The sequence below is a fragment of the Myxocyprinus asiaticus genome, chromosome 4 (genome assembly GCF_019703515.2).
Source record: "Myxocyprinus asiaticus isolate MX2 ecotype Aquarium Trade chromosome 4, UBuf_Myxa_2, whole genome shotgun sequence".
In the NCBI taxonomy this organism is placed as follows: domain Eukaryota; kingdom Metazoa; phylum Chordata; class Actinopteri; order Cypriniformes; family Catostomidae; genus Myxocyprinus; species Myxocyprinus asiaticus.
In genome coordinates, this window is record NC_059347.1 from 43,176,822 (window position 1) to 43,196,096 (window position 19,275).

General features: G+C 39.3%; 1 protein-coding gene across 2 annotated transcripts; it reads right to left on the reverse strand.

Moving 5' to 3' along the window:
- Positions 1-45: 45 nt before the first annotated feature.
- Positions 46-19,093, reverse strand: LOC127432580 (transmembrane protein 150A-like). 2 transcript variants are annotated; one of them, XM_051683866.1, is made up of 8 exons: positions 18,985-19,093; positions 12,803-13,043; positions 12,457-12,504; positions 12,278-12,364; positions 12,117-12,184; positions 9,727-9,854; positions 6,394-6,571; positions 46-3,965 (listed from the first exon to the last, which is right to left on the reverse strand). In XM_051683866.1, exons 2-8 carry the CDS (start codon positions 12,964-12,966, stop codon positions 3,676-3,678), a joined length of 963 nt encoding a protein of 320 aa, XP_051539826.1. In that variant the 5' UTR covers positions 12,967-13,043; positions 18,985-19,093; the 3' UTR covers positions 46-3,675. The 2 variants fall into 2 exon arrangements, with proteins under 2 accessions (XP_051539826.1, XP_051539818.1); XM_051683858.1 differs by lacking the exon at positions 18,985-19,093 and adding an exon at positions 16,376-17,379.
- Between the last annotated feature and the right edge of the window lie 182 nt (positions 19,094-19,275).

The window sequence follows — 19,275 nt, forward strand, 5'->3', positions numbered from 1 at the left end:
TGGTTTTGTTTAGTGTTTTTATCTTTGAATGATCACAGACAGAGATACATATACATCTGTTTATTTCTCATATGATTTTTGGTACTTATTCAATATAAATCTCTTGTCTAAGAAGAAAAAAAAAGATACATAAATCTTAATTACATAAGTATTTTATAAAATAACAATATCCTCTGCATTGTTTTTATTTCAGTTTTGGAGTGTGAACCTCATGTCATTATTTCATTCTCAACAGACATAACGAGTTGATAATTTTTCATTTGTATCCTGTAAAGTCTTAAAAATATCTTCTATACAGAGAACAACATACAGGTGAAAGTCATAAAAACTTCAAGAAAGAAACATCATCATCAACCAAAGCCAGATATTTACTTGAAATATTTTTCATGCGGGTAGATTCAAATAGTCCTCAGAGTGTGACTTTTCCTAATGTGTGGGGTCTTACAACATTGTCTAACAAGCACAGATACATTGAAAAAGTTGGCAACAAAATTAAACAAAAATATTAGACAATTTTTCAATATAATGCAGTTTTGACCCAGGCCTTAAAATTAACAAATCTGAGAAATATGTTTCCAATCTTTTCACAGCCTTTTGCTCTGAAGTTACACATAAATGATTGCCCTATTAGTCTGATAATATAATGTAAAATGCACCATATGCAATCGTAAGTATTGCATGTCATTTATACCAACAGTTGTATGCAAACCATCACATCAGCCCTGCTGCTCACTCATTCTGCTGGGATGTGACAAAAAAGGCAATCAGTAAGATATTACATAAACATTGACTTTAGGTTTATATGCTCAAAAAACAGCTTTGCATTACCTAATATCCTAATAGACCTGTATTTGTACCTCTATCATAAGCAGTTTGGCTTGAGTTGAATTGAGAATCTTGTAATGATCAACTAGTTATTGGAGAGGTAACTGCTATCCAGCAGTTGTACAGTGCATCTTAAAACAGCCCTGTGAATCCTCTCTTGCACAAGAGCAGCTAGAAACAATGCATCAAATACTGTAGCTCTCCAATAATAGAATCAACAGAAATAAACATGTATGCTGCCTAGAGACCACAACTAAATTTACAGTGTAATCACTGGCATGAAACGAGGCAGCACAAACTTGCCCCACTGAAGGGCGACAAAACAAACAAAGACATTGACTGGCACATTTCTCTGTGAAATTCAAAACATTAAAGCATAATGAATTTGGGGTCACTTTTAAAGCAATAGGGACCCTTTGATTGAAAGTCTGGAATCATCTAACGAATACTACAGTAACATTAAGGCCACCATAACCACTCAACCTTCAGAAAGTTCAAACATGGTTTCCTAGGTTCCAGCCTGGAGACCAGTTGTCTGTCATTCATTTATGCATTTCAAAATTTGATATTGCTGTACTGCACTGGAATAATTTTCTAAATGTTGTAGCTTTCTTGGTGGCTGTGTACTGCTACACAGAAAAACAAATGGCACGAGAGAATTTAAGGAATACAGTACATATTTAAGAAAATGAGACAAACCCTTTGGCAACAGAAAAAGTGTACAAAAAAGAAAAAGATGAAACATTGACTCATGTGGTTACGTAAAATTTCACTCTTTTCACACCAGTTAATGGCAGCTCTTGAACTTTACAAAATATGAGTAGTTATGTCATGGTGATGCACAAAACTGCGCAAAATCAATTGGAAAAAATGTTCAAAGATATGCAGGCAAAGTAAATGCAAATGAGAAACGTTCAATGGATGTGGCATTTTGTGAGTGGTTTCATGACCCAAAAGACAGTAACACTACTTTAAAAAATGGTTTTAAAAGAAAGGAAATATAAAAACCTTTTTCCTGTACCTGTATTCAACGTACAGCAAGTAAAAATGTACTTATTATAGACTACAGATTTTTAACATACCAGGATTGCAGAGATTAGAGCTGGTGTCACTTTACATTACATCACTTCCCCATGCTCTAAGCAAAAAACAAGGCCCACCGTTCAGGGAATTAAAACGAAAACAAAACAGCACAAAAGCAAGCCATCATGACAAAACATTTTTCTTACCCACTGCATCATTATATATATATTTATTTAGAATAAAGTTAGAATAAATGTTGGTTCAACAGTTTAAATTAGATTTGGCTTTCGATCATCCGCTCAAAGGCTACAATTCCCTCTAAATTTTGAAAATTCAGTTTCAAAATACTAATACTTTGATCCTGATAGCCTGCAATCCCATAAATCATTAAAGTGAAAAGAACTTAAAACTAAGAGTTCATTCATTGTGTTATATTGTGCAAATCATCCATTTGCAACAGTAAGGGTGGGCAAACAGTTGCAAGCACAAAAAGAGACACCCCTGAAACTTTTGTGCAAACGTGACAGTAAAAATATATTCCATCGCCCAGAGTAACAGTTCAAGCAAAAGCAAAGTAACCTCACAAACCATTTGATTTGTGCCACGACAACAATAACCTTGAAGCAGAGCTAAAATACCCATTCTGTCTTTATCTTAAAAAAAAAAAAAAAAAAAAAAAAAAACAGCCCATGTAACAGAAACTTGAGTGAATCACACCTGTAAAGCCAATCTGTCCTTAAAGGGATAGTTCACCCAAATCTGAAAATTCTGTCATCATTTACTCATGTTTGTCTCATGTTGTTCCAAACTTGTATGACTTCTTTTTTCTATGGAACAAAAAAAGGATATGTTAGGCAAAATGACAGCCTTAGACACCATTCACTTTCATTGTATGGAATAAAGATGCAATGAAACTGAAAGGTGACTGAGGTTGTTATTCTGCCTAATAGCATCTCTTTTTGTGTTCCACGGGAGAAAGTCATACTGGTTTTGAACAAAATGAGGGTAAATAAATGATGAATTTTTGGGTGAACTATCAATTTAACCATTGACTTTACTGGTCGGTTCCTCTAAAGTTTATCAACTTTAATCTCTGCCTTAAAGGAATATTCCGGGTTCAATACAAGTTAAGCTGTCAACAGCATTTGTTGCATAATATTGATCACCACAAAAATCTATTTCAACTCGTCCCTCCTTTTCTTTTAAAAAAAAAGATCTAAAATTTTGGTTACAGTGAGGCACTTACAATGGAAGTGAATCGGGGTCAATTTCGAACGTTAAAATACTCACCGTTTAAAAAGTTTAGCCACAAGACAAAGGATATGCGTGTAAATGTGATTTTAGTGTGATAAAGTCGCTCACTAACCTTTTCTGTGTAAAGTTATAGCCAATTTTACAACTTTGTTACCATGACGATGTAATGTTAACAAACCCTAAAATGACTGTAAAAATGACAATCTAAACAATTTTAGAGCTCAATTAATACACAAGTGTGTAATTAATGTAAGTGCTTTTATAAAATTATAAGCCTCACATTTCTGTTTAAACCCTCTAAAAATTGGCCACATTCACTTCCATTGTAAGTGTCTCACTGTAACCTTGATTTTTGCTTTTTTTTTTTTAAGAAAAGGAGGAACGAATAAAAATTTTTTTTTGTGGTAATCAACATTATGCCACTAATGCTGTTGATTGAGCTTAATTTGTACTGAACCCGGAATATTCCTTTAACGTGGTCTTTAATGTAGGAAGCACCAGTGTGAGGCCTCCCACCCTGCAGTATGTGACCGTGTGTGTGTGTGTGTGCAGATGTGTGTGTTAATAAGAGGATTAAAGCATTGCGATGTTCTCAGGAGTGCAGTTCAGATGGGTGGAGGTACTGCTTCCTCCTGGGGATTTCAGACCCTTTGTGGCACCTGCTTGGACATCGTCTCCAATAATGACACCAGGCCCATGTGAGAAGTTCCGCTGGAGGCCGGCCAACATGGTGTCAGTTGTGACGGTGCCGAACTCGTAGGTGAAAGTTCCGTAGAATACAAGGATGACTACAGTGAAGACCCACTCACAGATGGCTGCTGCGTGCTGTAGCACAAAGCTCTCATGGATGAAGAATATTCCACCTGAGAGGGTCAGTCAAGGATTACAGATTTTTCAAAATGACAGCTTCTGTCTTGGTTATAGGGCTTGTTCACCCAGAAATGTAAATTCTGTCATCATTTACCCTCATGTTGTTCCAAACCCGTCTGGATTTCTTTAATCCATGGAACATAAAAGATGTTATGTTGTATGTTAGCCTCGGTCATTGCATTCATTTCACTGCATCTTTTTTCATACAATAAAAGTGAACAGGGAAAAGGGAAACCCTTCCCTAAGCTCTGCCCCCCTAAGTTACCATTGCTCACTCTGACAAGCTTTGCAGAACTTCCCTTAGGAATAAATGGGAGACTGTTGTAAATGGCACTTTTGGGCAAAATATTTGAATAAATGGATTCAATAATATTCGTACGTGGGCTGGATTGAAGAGTGACATTGTAAAGCATATTTATCTTTTTTTTTGTAAAAGAAATGGTTAAATTACACAGTAATTTTACTGAAAACTGTGGAGACTGTAAACCAGAATTGAGGCAAATGATCATCACAGTCAAATGAAGAGAGAAAAGCTATATTTGATAGTTATTACACAGATGATAACATTACTGCAAGTGAAGAGAACTGCTCATAACGTCTCATAACACACTCACAACGATGCTGTGAACGCTTTATTTACTATCACATTTACTAAGACCTGAATCATTTTTTTTAGCTTTAGTTTACCTTGGAGCAAATGTAGGTGGCTTGCTAATGTTATGTGTTAAATATGTTCATTTGAGCATGAGAGCTGACACAATTTAACCCATAGCATGCTGTTCTTGAGATTTATAAAACACTGCATGTATCCTATAGGTAACTCCCATATGTGTCATTATTGCAAGTGACCCAGTAACAACATTTAAAATTTTTTTTTTTTTTTTTTTATAATTTCTAAGAAATTCCATTTTAAATGACTCAAACACACATTACTTCCGTAGACTCTCGTTGGGGAAAAAAAACAAACAACTGTCAGAGAAATGGTGGACGGCGACAGCTGCAAAGATAGGATTGGTCAGAAATGCTTTTAAGGTGAGGCTTAGTGAAGGGTAAATTATCCTTTTGCATTACACTGATGAAAGAAAGTCATACGTGATTGGAAAAACATTTGCTTACAACTGAAAACTGGCTGAAAATTTGGCTAGTGCAAGGTCAAATATGAGTTTTCATTAGACTTACACATGTAACAAAATTAGCACAATGAGCCCAAGTAAGACCGCAATTTGTGTGTAGCACATACCAATCACAATGAGAGACGACGACACAGCTGGTCACTATGGAATTATCATTAGTGCGGAAACCATAGATAATTTATGGAGATACTGGTTAATTAGCTCCTCTCATAGTTACATCACCCAGCAACCCTTTAGCCACCCGCTTTTCTTCCAGTTGGGAAAAAACAATTCATAAATCATTGAAAAACATAGAGATAAAACAGGAAGGATGGGAGACTCCAGCTGGACTCATTCGTCTCCATGTCTACATTTACACTAAAGCAATTAGATTATACCTCTACTATGATATGAGAGTCAGAAGCTTACTGATCATAACAAGAAACTCATGAGCAGGACAAAAAGATATAAACAGAGTGCTGTGCAAAATATATTCTTCACCCCCATTGTATCGTGGCTTGGAGTGTGGCCTACATAATAAGATTTTTTTTTTTAAACTGACAAGTGTGGTTAATCAATGGGTGTATGCATTTAAAGGGATTGTTCACATACACACACACACACAATTAAAATTCAGTCATTATTTCCTCACCCTAATGTTGTTCCATACCTGTTACTTTCTTTCCTCCATGAAACACAAAAGGAGATGTTAGGCACAATGTTGGGGCAGACCAACTCAGTCACCATTCACTTTCATTGTATTGAAAAGGGCAGCGTCAACATTCTTCAGGATTTCTCCACATTTGTTTCACAGAAGAAAGTCTTAAGTGTGTTTGAAAAGACATGAGGTTGAGTAATTGTTGACAGAATTTAGATTTTTGGGTGGATTAACTAGGGCTGTCAAACGCAAAACATTTTTTTGGTTTGTTGCCTGTACAGACGCGTGTTGCCTGTACAGCTGGAGTTGCGCTTACTGCCCCCTGCTGAATGGGACACATAAAAAGATAGTGGTGGTACAGTACTTCAAGCTTGAATTGCTCCAATTTTAGAAAAAAAAAAACAAACAAACTCCCTACTACAGTCCGGGTGCATTTTTAATAGCATTTACAATTTTAACAAGTTACTTTTTTTGTTTGTTAATTGTACTGAATTAGCATGTTAAATCGACAGCCCTAGAACTAACCCTTTAAATTGTAGTAATTCTTATTTTGCACAAAAATAATGTTAAACAAGTAAGCAATATAGGGCAAGTGATCTATAAAAACATTCGGTCATAATTTTCCCAATCATACTCAACAAGGTAGGATACTGAGAACCAATGTGATTAGAGCACCAGTAGCCAGTGCCACTCGCACATAAGCCATCCAGTAGTCTAGAGCGGTGACAGCCACCCGATATGTCAGCACACACTGCAAACACACGAACAGAATGCCTGCTGGGAAGGCGGCACCTGCACCTACATAGTGAAGTGTTTTAGCATGGTCCACCTGGTCAAAAATAAAGACGGTCTTATAAAAGTCATTCCCAACCAATGAAAACAATTAATGCTTTGAAAATAAAGACCAGGGGCCATATTACAGAAACTTCATATCTACATATCTGCTGTGTTGGGCTGGGCAGGTCGCTCAAACAGAGGAATGTTTTGAGAAAACTCCAAAAGTTACACTAAGTGAAGTCAACCTACAAATTGCTAACTTATAGTTGTCTCTGCACATTAAGCTGGGATATGGGAGAAAATGTGATGTAACATTTTAGAATTAACAAAAAGTTACACACATCAGATTGAAGTCTTAAGTTAAGGTCAAGCAATTTAGATAGAACATAGGCTCAGTAGTTAGATCCTAACTGAAATTGTTATCATTGCTAAACATAAAGCATTCTGGAGTTAACATATGTGGTGGTGAGGGCGTGGTCGAGCGCCTGTCTGGAGAGAGAGAAAGCGGTAAGGAGTTCCACTTGAGATTACCTGCTACTAATTACCATTTCTAAGTTCGCAGTGAGAGACGGGGGAGATAAAAAGCGACCCAGTCCACAGAGAGCGGGAGAGAGAGATACTGACCAAAGACTACGTGTCTGCTACCAGCAGACTTTTGTGTGAGTGTAAGCTGAAAAGTGATTTCTGTGGACTGTGGATACACTGACTCATGTGGACTGTGGATTTATCTGTCCCACAATGAACCTTGTCACACTGGTGCCGAAACCCAGGAAGGATACGCTGCTATGGAGTCGTCTTCGCCGCTGAAGGAAGTCTTCCAATCCATTACCAGCATCCACCTGGCTCAACACCAGGCGCTCATGGATCTACGGGCGGAACAGCAACAACGATTCAAGGCGCTCCTTCGAGGCCAAGAGGACCGACGGGCGTTGTGGAGCTTGGTACCCCGGGAGCAGCGAACCCCCATGTAATGCTTACGAAGATGGGGACATAAGATGATCTGGAAGCCTTTCTGGAGCTCTTCAAACACACGGCCCAAGCTCTGGAATGGCCACAGGCACAATGGGCAGTCCACCTAAAACTGCTGCTGACCGGGGAGGCCCAACTCACCGCCCAACAACTCCCGGTCGACAACCTCCTGAGGTATCAGAGCTGAAGAAAACCATCCCGCAGTGGACTGGTCGCAGTCCAGAAGAGCACCGGCAGCGGTTCCGATCCCTGACGCTGAGTGAAGTCAGTTGCCCGTTTGCCTTTGCTCAACAACTCCGTGATGCCTGCCGCCAGTAGGTGCTAGCTGAGGAGCACAGCGACGTCGGTGATGCCATCGATCTCGTGGTGCTGGAACAATTTATCTCCCAACTACTGAAGGGAATGGCGGAGTGGGTCCAGTGCCACCGACTGACATCGCTGGATTAAGCAGTACAGTTGGGGGGGGGGGGTGCATAACGTTCCTGTTTCTCTCTTCCCCCGGCTCTGCCCATTCTTCCTCTAAGGTGGGGAAAGCTGCTGCCACTGGTGTGGGCATGAGGTTTGGGACAGTCTGTTGGAGTTGCGGGGAACCAGGCATGTCCAAGATCATTTTCCAGTGATGGAGGTGGAGACGTTGATCTGGGTCCCCGACATTCCACAGGTTGCCCCCCCAATAAAGTATTGGGGGGGTATATACCAAGCCTTGGTGGATTCAGGTTGTAACCAAACCTCCATTCATCAGTGCTTGGTTCAAAATGGGGCATTGGATGCAAATAATCAGGTGAGGGTGAGATACGGGGATATTTACGATTATCCTGTAGTGACTGTCACCATTCTATTTCAAGGTCAAAAGCATAATATTGAGGCTGTGGTTAGTCCCCTCCTCACCAATCCACCAACTGTGGGTACCAATTGGCCAGCTTTTTCAGCGTTGTTAAAGGGGTTGTGTGTGGAAGGGTCCTGTAATACAGTGGGATGGTGTGGGGTGTGAAATGCACTGACTGGGGAAGAGGGAACTCGTCTGCACACTCCACATGAGTCAGGGTTTAATATCAAATAAAACAGAAATTGCTTTTCAGCTTAAATCAAAACAATCTGGTAGCAGACACGTAGTCTCTGGTCTGTATCTCTCTCTCCCTGTGGACTGGGTCGCTTTTAATCTCCCCAGTCTCTCACGCGAACACAGAAATGGTAATTAGTAGTAATTCATCTCAGGTGGAACTGCTTACCGCTTTCTCTCTCTCCAGACGGGCACTCGACCACGCCCTCACCTCCACAACATGTTTCTGTAATACGGCCACAGCACAATAAAACATGAGACAAGTGTGAAATATTTAACTTAAAGTGCACTGAAAAACATTAGAAGATAAGTTTGTCTTTGTCCAAAAAGACACTTGCCTATTGCACACTCAGCATGTCGATGGAAGCACTATTTAGGATGAGGGAGTGAAATTCCCTCTAACATCCATGCTGAAGAATGAGACAGCTCCCTTCAAGGATCAATAGTAATCACTTTGAGAACATCAGCCTCTCTGAAACGCTTTTGACACTGATGATCAATGCATCAGTCTGATGCCCAGAATTTACAGCCCATGTAAAGACTAAGGGTAAAGAGTCAGCCATTTATTTCTTCTCATACAACAATGCACACTAGCCAAGTAGCATGTTACCATTTTTCTTTTTTTAACAAATAGTTGTTTCAGTGATGTGAAAAGTGACTGGGGCAACAATCTCAAACAAATATATTCTTTACATGCCTCACAAATACTGTTTTGTGTGTACTAAATGCTTTAGTATTGTGATTTCCAACTTTTTTTTTTTGTCTTATGTACCCACACAGCCCCATCAATAAGCCAGAGATACCCCTCCATCAACACCAATCTAGAAATGTGTTCCATTAACTTACAGTATATTATTCTGGATATCATCAATAATATTGAAGTATATAGACTAGAGTATAGCTTATTATCAAATGTATAAAAATCATTGGTATCATCTTAGTTATTCTTAGTTAATTCTAAAAAAACAATATTGAGGGTAACTAACATATTCTTTAAGTTTCAAATATATTCTACTAGGAGTGCAATTTACACTAATTTGCTAAAAAATTACACATTATTTTGTTTTCTTAAAAAGGAACTGAAACAATCATGATTATCTATAATCTGAAAAGTATCTTTATAATAATGATTGCAGGGGATGCAGCAAGCTAAGTGTGGAACAGTATTTCTGACTGACCTGGAAGTTGCCCACCATGACCAGTCCCAAAGCATTGGTGCATCCAGACACGAGTCCACTGGTGTTCAACCAGCAGTGGCTCCTGTGCTCAATGATCTGAGCGTAACGAAGCAGACACACCAACACCACTACATATAGAAAGAGAACAGAAACCACATTGCTTCATACACGGCATGTTTGTCCTTTTTTTATTTCTCTTCCATAATATACTGCTGCTCATAATATAATTGTTCCTATTTAACCCTGACAATATTTTTAACAATGGCCTTTCAAATAATTTTTCTTAAGGAAAAAGTCTGATATTATTTACTCACCCTCATGCCGTTCTAAATGTACATGCAGTAGTTCTCTTCATTGGCACACAAAAGGAGAAATTTTTGAAGGATCATCACACAGTTCTTGCCATACAATCGCAGTTCATAGTGACTACGCCTGTTGAGCTTCAAAACAGACAAAAAAAAACTAAACATAAAAAAACACCAGAGAAGCACCAAAAATGAAGTCCATATGACTCACACGCTATATTTCAAGTCTTCTGAGGCCATATGATAAGATGGTTTGAGGAATAGGGAATAATTTTTTGGAATGCCCAATTCCCACTACTTAGTAGGTCCTCGTGGTGGCGCGGTTACTCACCTCAATTCGGGTGGCAGAGGACAAGTCTCAGTTGCCTCTGCTTTTGAGACAGTCAATCCACGCATTTTATCACGTGGCTCGTTGTGCATGACACCGCGGAGACTCACAGCATGTGGAGGCTCATGATACTCTCCGCGATCCACGCACAACTTACCACGTGCCCCATTAAGAGTGAGAACCCCTAATCGTGACCACGAGGAGGTTACCCCATGTGACTCTACCCTCCCTAGCAACCAGGACAATTTGGTTGCTTAGGAGACACTCAGCACACCCTGGATTTGTGAAATTTTTGTAATTTAAATTCTGAAACTGAATGCGGATGTGAGCTACGCAAGAGCTTTGGCAGAGGGGATGATTATCAGCGAATGAGGACTTAAATTTGGGCTTGTTTCTCACACAAATCTATTGTATGACTTCAGATGACTTGGACACAAGTCGTATGGCTACTTTCAGGGTGTTTTTTTTCTTTTCTGTTATGGAGCTTTACAGCCGTGGTCGTTGTCTGTCGTTGTGTGGAAAAGAGCTGCATAAAAATTCTTAATTTTATTCTTATAATGCATTCTTTACAAATTTCTACTTTTGTGTTCCATAAAAAAAAAAAAAAAAAAAAAAAAAAAAACAGCACACTGGTTTTGAACAAAATGAGGGTAGGTAAATAAATCGGAAAATGTTGTTTTCTTTTTAGAACACAACTTGTGAATAGACCTAATTAACAGTAGCGCCATCTTAAATTTTTGATGGGAATGAAAACGAGGCTGTGAGGGAAAGACTTACATACAGTGTTTTCAGTGGGTTGTCCTGTTGTTTAGTGTTTTGGATCCTTCAATGAAAAAAAAAGTTTCCGCTTTTCGCGCCTTGCTTCTCACTGGTTCTTGCAAAGTTGCAAGAGTAAGAGCTCGAGCTTTAAGAGCTTTGCGCTCACGCTGCTCTGTCCATCGAGCCGTAACCATCTACAGAGCCATACAGGTGCATTAGCCGAGGTTGTGCCTCCTGTGTATTTGACGCTGCTAAATAAGATCGTTCAGATGCATCGATAGACTTCAAAATCAGATGAACCACGGTACAAATGCGTACCAGCCCGTATAATTGAGAACCAACTGATATATTCCAAGTCTAGATAAACGTTTTAATGCAAAGAGGAACTTAATGATAGACTTGATTATGACTGATAAACGCCCCCATTTGTAACCTAACGCCACCCCCTCTACTAATTTATTCTCAGCACCCCCTGGCATCCTTTGAATGCCCCCGTTGAGAACCCCTGATCTAAGAGCTTGATACAGTGGATGCCACTGAAGAGACCGAGTCTATCCCTCACAGCCTCATTTTCATTCATGTCAAAAATTAAACATGACGCTACTATATGAATAAGGTCTATTATGCTGTGATACGTGACCTGATTTCATGTTAACACAAACAGGAGATAACATCCCAATCTTCAACAAAACAAGATAAATCTAACCCCTAATCTTGTAGTTGCACCATAACAGCTCACCAAAGACTAAACAAATGATGAAACAACAAAGACAGTAGTTAATCAGCGATAATGCAATAAGTCCTTGTCATGAAGGTATCTGTCCTTCGACACCTCTTCCATTGTGACTCAATCAGCACTACATGCAAGGATGCTGAATGCTTCTATCGTGCTTTTGTTCTCATTTATTTAGGATGTCACTGCCCGTGCTTTTGTTCTCGGTTAATTAGGACGTCACTGTCAGTGTGGACCATGTGGAAATATAAGAAGACGGTCTTACCCATGAAAGCTCCAACATTACCGATGAGACTGAACAGACAGCTTTCTGGAGGGTAAGATCCACATTTACTGAATGAAAGTTAAGACAAAGAAGACATTGTCAGATCACACTGGAAATAAAATAAGTTTAGAAAGAGCTCAAAATAAAGCTGAAGTGACTACCTAATGAGGGGGATGTCTTGAAGTGTGCAGCATGTTTTCGGGAAGCCTGGCTTGGCAGTTTCCTCTGTGCATGTCACATTGTACGACCTTAAAATAAATCACATTGACAATCAAGCTGTCATCAAATGATCCAAATTCTACATACTCTAGATATAATGAGCAAAACAAGATCAACTTGCCAGTTTTCGACAGGACAAACATGGTGGTTCATTACGGCCATAGCATATCTGAGGACACAGAAAAACATATTAAATTTAAATCAAAGATGATAAGGAAGAAACATTTGGAGGAACTACTCGATCTGGGGATCTCCTCGGGCTGGCACATATTTAAATAAAACACTTAATTATACATATACTGTATATAACATATGTTCTGAATTAATTGGAGAGCAAAGCTTCGATCTCATTTTTTTAAACTATGCTGAAGTGAAAAAACTATTTGATGGGTTTTAATATGTCTAAGAATAAGCTAAAGGATCTGGTGAATTCCTTCCTGGATGACAGCATATTAAAACGCACTCACACTATCCATATTCCAGTGATAGAGAAGGCAGCCAGGCTGACAGGCAGTATGATCCAGGCAGTCATTGGTCTGACAGTGAGGCCAGTCTGTCCCGAGCATGAGGGGGAGGAACACAGAGGGCTGACGGGGTGAGACACAGGGGGGAGACGAGGGGGCACTGGCATGCAAGGACATACAGGGAGGGGACATGAGAGGAGAGGGAAGCCACACTGCTCCTTCCTTCCGGCCGCCAAATCCAGGCCTAGTCAGAGTAGTTTCAGAGAACAGACATGTACAGGGTGTATTTTTGGACACCAAGGAGATAAATAGAGGAGAGAGAACATATTATTAACTTAGGAGTAAAAGCACTTTAAAGTTTACATGAAACTACATTCGCAAGTTCAGCTCATTTTACTTCCATAATGTAATATATTTAGGAGTGAGACAGTGCATTCAATGAGTAAAAAATCGTGAATCAATTGAATAAAATAAAAAAAAAGGTTTTATATGTGACAAGTGGTTGAAGGGAGGGGTTAACAAATAAGACTTTGTTTTTTTCATTCACAATTAAATCAGGAACGTACAGAAATAAAGTAACTAGTAGTGCCCGACCGATATTATCGGCCGATATTAGCCTTTCACCGATATATCGTATCGGCGTATATTTTACCTATATGCACCGATATGAAAACTTTTTTCAGAACATATAATGCAGATAACAATGCTTTAGAATTGGTGTCATAATGTAGTTTGTCCAGCAGAGCGTGCTCCGACTCCATTGTTTACAGAGCTGAACTGACGGTGGCTCTGCAGACAGGGCGGAGTAAAGCGGTGTCATCACGGTAAGTTGTTAACTAGTCTGTTAAATACATGCTGGAAACTTAATAAACAATGACCCCATCATTTTCTCTTTTCAATATAACTAATATAACGTTAACCTTGTCCCTGACAACCATGTCACTCATGTCTGTTTGCTGTTAGCCAGCTATATTTTGTCAGTGCATTCAGTAATGTAACAGATTGAAAGGTAAACATCAGAGCATCTTTTTGCAGCTCAGCAGACAATGGTGCGGTGGTGGATTTTGTTTGTTGAGTGTTGATTGTTACGCAATGTTATTACCTAGTTGGTGAGACACAATGCTGGAAAGTAAAATAAACAACGTCCGTCTTTTACTTTCTGTGACAATGAGCTTATAGCTAACTAGCTAATCATGTAGCTGCTTTCATTGTTGTCAGCTGAGTGGAAGCTAATGTGTAAACATGTATTCACCAAACTGTTTTGTTCAGGATTCACAGTTTGGTACCCCCTTCAACGAACAATTCCAGTTGTGTCCAGTTGTTCCAGGGGGCCTGGGTAGCTCAGTGGTAAAAGACGCTGGCTATCACCCCTGGAGTTTGCTAGTTCGCTAGTTCAAATCCCAGGGTATGCTGAGTGACTCCATCCAGGTCTCCTAAGCTACCAAATTGGCCTGGTTGCTAGGAAGGGTAGAGTCACATGGGGTAACCTCCTCGTGGTCACTATAATGTGGTTCATTCTCGGTGGGGCGTGTGGTGAGTTGAGCGTGATTACCGTGGTGGATGGCGTGAAGCCTCCACACGCGCTATGTCTCCGTGGCAACGCGCTCAACAAGCCACGTGATAAGATGCGTGGGTTGACAGTCTCAGACGCGGAAGCAACTGGGATTCGTCCTCCGCCACCCAAAACTGAGGCGAATCACTACGTGACCACGAGGACTTAAAAGCACATTGGGAATTGGGCATTCCAAATTGGGAGAATTTAAAAAATAAAAAATAAAAGTCTGGTTTTCCACCTCTGAAAGTTTCCCCTGAACTTGTATAGCAGAATATGGTGTAACACTGCTGCCGCTGTTTATCTCTTGACTCGGCAGTATTAATATAGTCAGCATTTGACTGATACTAAACAGTACTGATGCTTATTTAGCTATTTATTGTATTTTTATTTATTCTTTATTTAAATGGTCAGAAATTTACTTATACTAAACAGAGTACTGATGTTTAAGCTATTTATTTTATTTTTATTTATTCTTTATTTTCTCAGTGTTCATTTCTAGAATTCATTGACAATGTATAATAATTTGTCAAATATTCTTTGATAAAAATATTTGTTTAAGAAAACAGCCTTCTGAGTACATTTGCATAGTCATATCGGTGCAAAATCGGCCACCATATAGGTAATCGGTGAATTTTCCCTCTTTAAAATCAGTATCAGTGTCAAAAATCCAATATTGGTTGGGCTCTAGTAACTAGAATCATTTTTTACTTTTGTAATGTTCACTAGATCTGCCAAGCATGCATAAATATTAACTATCATCACAGTGATTTTAAGAAAGAACAATCTGTGCTTCAATCTGTGCTTGTAGCTCATTTTACTTGCAATTGCCCTTTCCACCTATTGATTATTAAGTAACCAACAGCACTTCTACTCTAAATCCATATCCTTTAGTCAGCAAGATTATGGAGCGAACTTTGTTATAAAAACATAAGCTTCACTGGAATTCTTCACATGACTGCCACATGATTGCTGGGTTTTAAAATTTAAGGAGTTATGCAATTGAGGTGAGCACTGGTTGTTCACACATCAATCTAATCAGATATTTTGCCAATAACATCTAAAGCGTACTTAAATGTATGCAAGCATCTGCACATACATACAGCTCTAGAAAAAATTAAGAGACCACTGCAAAATTATCATTTTCTCTGGATTTACTATATATAGGTATGTGTTTGAGTTAAATGAACATTTTTATTTTGTTCTATAAAGTACTGACAACATTTCTCCCAAATTCCAAATACTGTCATTTAGAGCATTTATTTGCAGAAAATGACAACTTCTAAAAATAACAAAAAAAGATGCAGTGTTTTCAGACCCTGAATAATGCTGAAGCACCCCCAGATCATCACCGACCCTCCACCTGGTCATCTAATGGTTAGATGGAGACCTGGAAAGGCCTTTAAGCCAGTGTCTCGCACCCACAGTGAAATTTGGTGGAGGATCGGTGATGATCTGGGGGTGCTTCAGCAAGGCTGGAATCGGGCAGATTCGTCTTTGTGAAGGACGCATGAATCAAGCCACGTACAAGGTTATCCTGGAAGAAAACTTGCTTCCTTATGCTCTGACAATGTTTCCCAAATCTGAGGATTGGTTTTTCCAGCAGGACAATGCTCCATGCCACACAGCCAAGTCAATCAAGTGGCACTTTTCCACTGCATGTTACGGTTCGACTCGACTCTGCTCTGCTCGCTTTACTTTTCTGAGCTTGCTTTTCCACTGCAGTTTAGTGCCACCTCAACGTGGGTGGGATTATAGGTTGATCATCATAGTTGCGCCTCCTCTACTGCCGTGACATCATCTTAAATGCGACACAAACATTACTGACCATAAACAATAACACGACCGCTAGCTGTTAGCTACTAGCTCATTGTGCTGCATAAAGCAGTTGTTGCATGGTGATTTTACGCAAGTGTAACAGTTAAATTGGCCTGGTTGTTTTAGAAGCAAGCTTGCCAGTAGTTGGTTAACTAAATAAAGTGAAGCTTTCAAGCAGAATATAGAGTTAATGTAACAAAACGTACCATCCTCCATTGTGGACTCCAACAACGCCGAGTCCAGGGCACTCTCCCTCCCATTGCTCGCCGGTCTATTGCCATAGATAACATCCATTTGGTCGAACCACTTCCACTTTCTTCTGTTTGAACCACTCCGGCTGTTGTGGTCCTTGATGATTCTGTAGTCACTTAAGTTTTTTTTTACTTTTCCCTACACTGTTGGTAGGTCCGGTGGTAGCCGTGTGCGGCCAACAGCTGAGACACTTCCTGAAAGACTTTTTCGCTTCGCGTCGTTTCATTTGTCGCTAATGAGAGGAACATCTGCACCTCGTTTATTGACCACGGCGTGGTTTTGTGCACAGCCATTTCTTTTTACAATTCGAAAGTCACGTTAACAAATGATACTGCTAGCGCTGTTGCTAACTTTAAAACTAGCGGGTTGATGTCCCATGTTGCAAATCCAGTGACGCTGGTAGTGACAATTCTCTCTGACCAATCAGTGATCTGCAGGGTTTTGACGTCACATTTAGTATCGGCTCGCTTGGAACCTCGACCGAGTTGGTACTAAAAAAAAGTATCAGGTAACAGGTACTATCCACAGTGGAAAACCCCCAAAAAGCAAGCAGAGTCGAGTCGAGCTGTACCATGCAGTGGAAAAGCCCCAAAGGTGTGTATGGAGGACCACGGGATCAAGACCCTGTCATGGCCAGCACAATCTCCAGACCTGAACCCCATTGAAAACCTATGGAATGTGATCAAGAGGAAGATGGATGGTCACAAGCCATCAAACAAAGCCGAGCTGCTTGAATTTTTGCGCCAGGAGTGGCATAAAGTCACCCAACAGCAATGTGAAAGACTGGTAGAAGGCATGTCAAGACGCATGAAAGCTGTGATTGAAAATCAGGGTTATTCCACCAACTACTGATTTCTGAACTCTTCCTAAGTTAAAATATTAGTATTGTGTTGTTTAAAAATGAATATGAACTTGTTTTCTTTGCATTATTCGAGGTCTGAAAACACAGCATCTTTTTTGTTAATTTTGACCAGTTGTCATTTTCTGCAAATAAACGCTCTAAATGACAATATTTTTATTTGGAATTTGGAAGAAATGTTGTCAGTACTTTATAGAATAAAACAAAAATGTTCATTTTACTCAAACACATACCTACATATTGTAAATCCAGAGAAACTGATAATTTTGCAGTGGTCTCCAGAGGTGTATATCACAACACTTTCGCTGATATTGACATCAGCAACTCAGGCAGGTTGACGTGCTGTTGACTTAATATCACACATACTCATTTGCATTGTGAAGTGGAAACTAATGTGTCATACAACCAGGGTTGGGGAGTAACGAAATACAAGTAACGGGATTATGTATTTAAAATGCAAAATATAAGTAACTGTATTCCACTACAGTTACAGTTTAAATCATTGTTAATTTGAATACAGTTACATTCAAAAAGTAATTTGATTACTGAAGAGATTACTTTGCATTTTATTGTCATTTGTTTCATTTAATATTTAGTCCTTTCAGATGGAAAATATTTATACATATAAATGATGCGATCCAAAGTGCATTTGAACAGCGGTGAAACACTTTCTTATGATGCGTTACATTCATACGAGCAGACAGAAGTAAGTTTGAAGTAAGTTTGGAGCAGAAGAAATAGAAATAAACCTTGTGTAAATTGTCAGCTTTACGCTAAGCTAAAATGCTATTTCTAGCCATTTTACATGCACGTTACCAGGCACGATCATATTTTTTATCAAGAAAATTCACGTTGGATCATAATTTCTTTTTTCTAGTAAGACCTTTAATATTAGGGCAAAAATAATATTCTTGATAATAATTGTTGTATTGTTTTCCTGTGAAAATATCTAAAAATCCTTAAAACATGATCAGTTTGATTTATCTTGTTTTAGAAACAACACTGCATAAGATATTTAGGTTTTTCAGAGAATGTATTTTTAACATGTTTATTTTGTCTTACTGTACTGGCAGAGTTTTTATAGTCAAAACAAGTGAATAAATCTACCAGTGCTGAAGAAGTAATCCAAAGTATTTAGAATACGTTACTGACCTTGAGTAATCTAACGGAATACGTTACAAATTACATTTTACAGCATGTATTCTGTAATCTGTAGTGGAATACATTTCAAAAGTAACCCTCCCAACCCTGCATACAGCACAGGTGGCTTTCATTGATCTCGCTGTATCTTCTGGACTAGCAAACCAAGACATTCTGTTTGTATTTCGTCTGCCTTTTTCTAAATTCACCTGCTGACACTCACTTCCCATTTTCCAGAAATTCCGCGTTGAGCTTGCTAACTAGCACTGTGGCTACACATACATGCGGTGTCTCAAAACCTTGTGCGCTACCTAACCAGCCAGCATTTTGGACAAGGTTTGAACGCGCTTGTGATGATCGAAATGCTGTCCAGCAAGGCAGCTTACTCGGTTCTGAGACGCATATACAGAGTCACCCAAACCCTTCAAAGGATTGCCACCGTCGGAAAAGGCAAATTCGTAAACGTGTATAAGCCAGTACAAGAGAGAAGACTGCACTCTGCCGATAACATTCGTTGAAACTTGATGTTTAACAAACAAATATTACATATACATAGGCACATACCTTCAGTCCTGCTACTCCCTGGTTCCCACCTCACGGAACCTTGGTGTTGCTTTATTTAAGGTAAGGCACTGTTACTAAACCTGCGCGTTACTCGTCATTGTAATTGTAGTTTTTTAGTCAATTTAAAAAACATGGGTCTCAATGTACAGCTATAATTGCAAGACTACATTTTACCCACAATGCCAATGTACGGCGAGCGAGGGGTCGAGAACGTAGAGACTTGTAATACAGCGCCGTCTAAAGGGACAAAAAGTAACTGCAAGTTTTTCTTCAAAATACATACACAAGCTG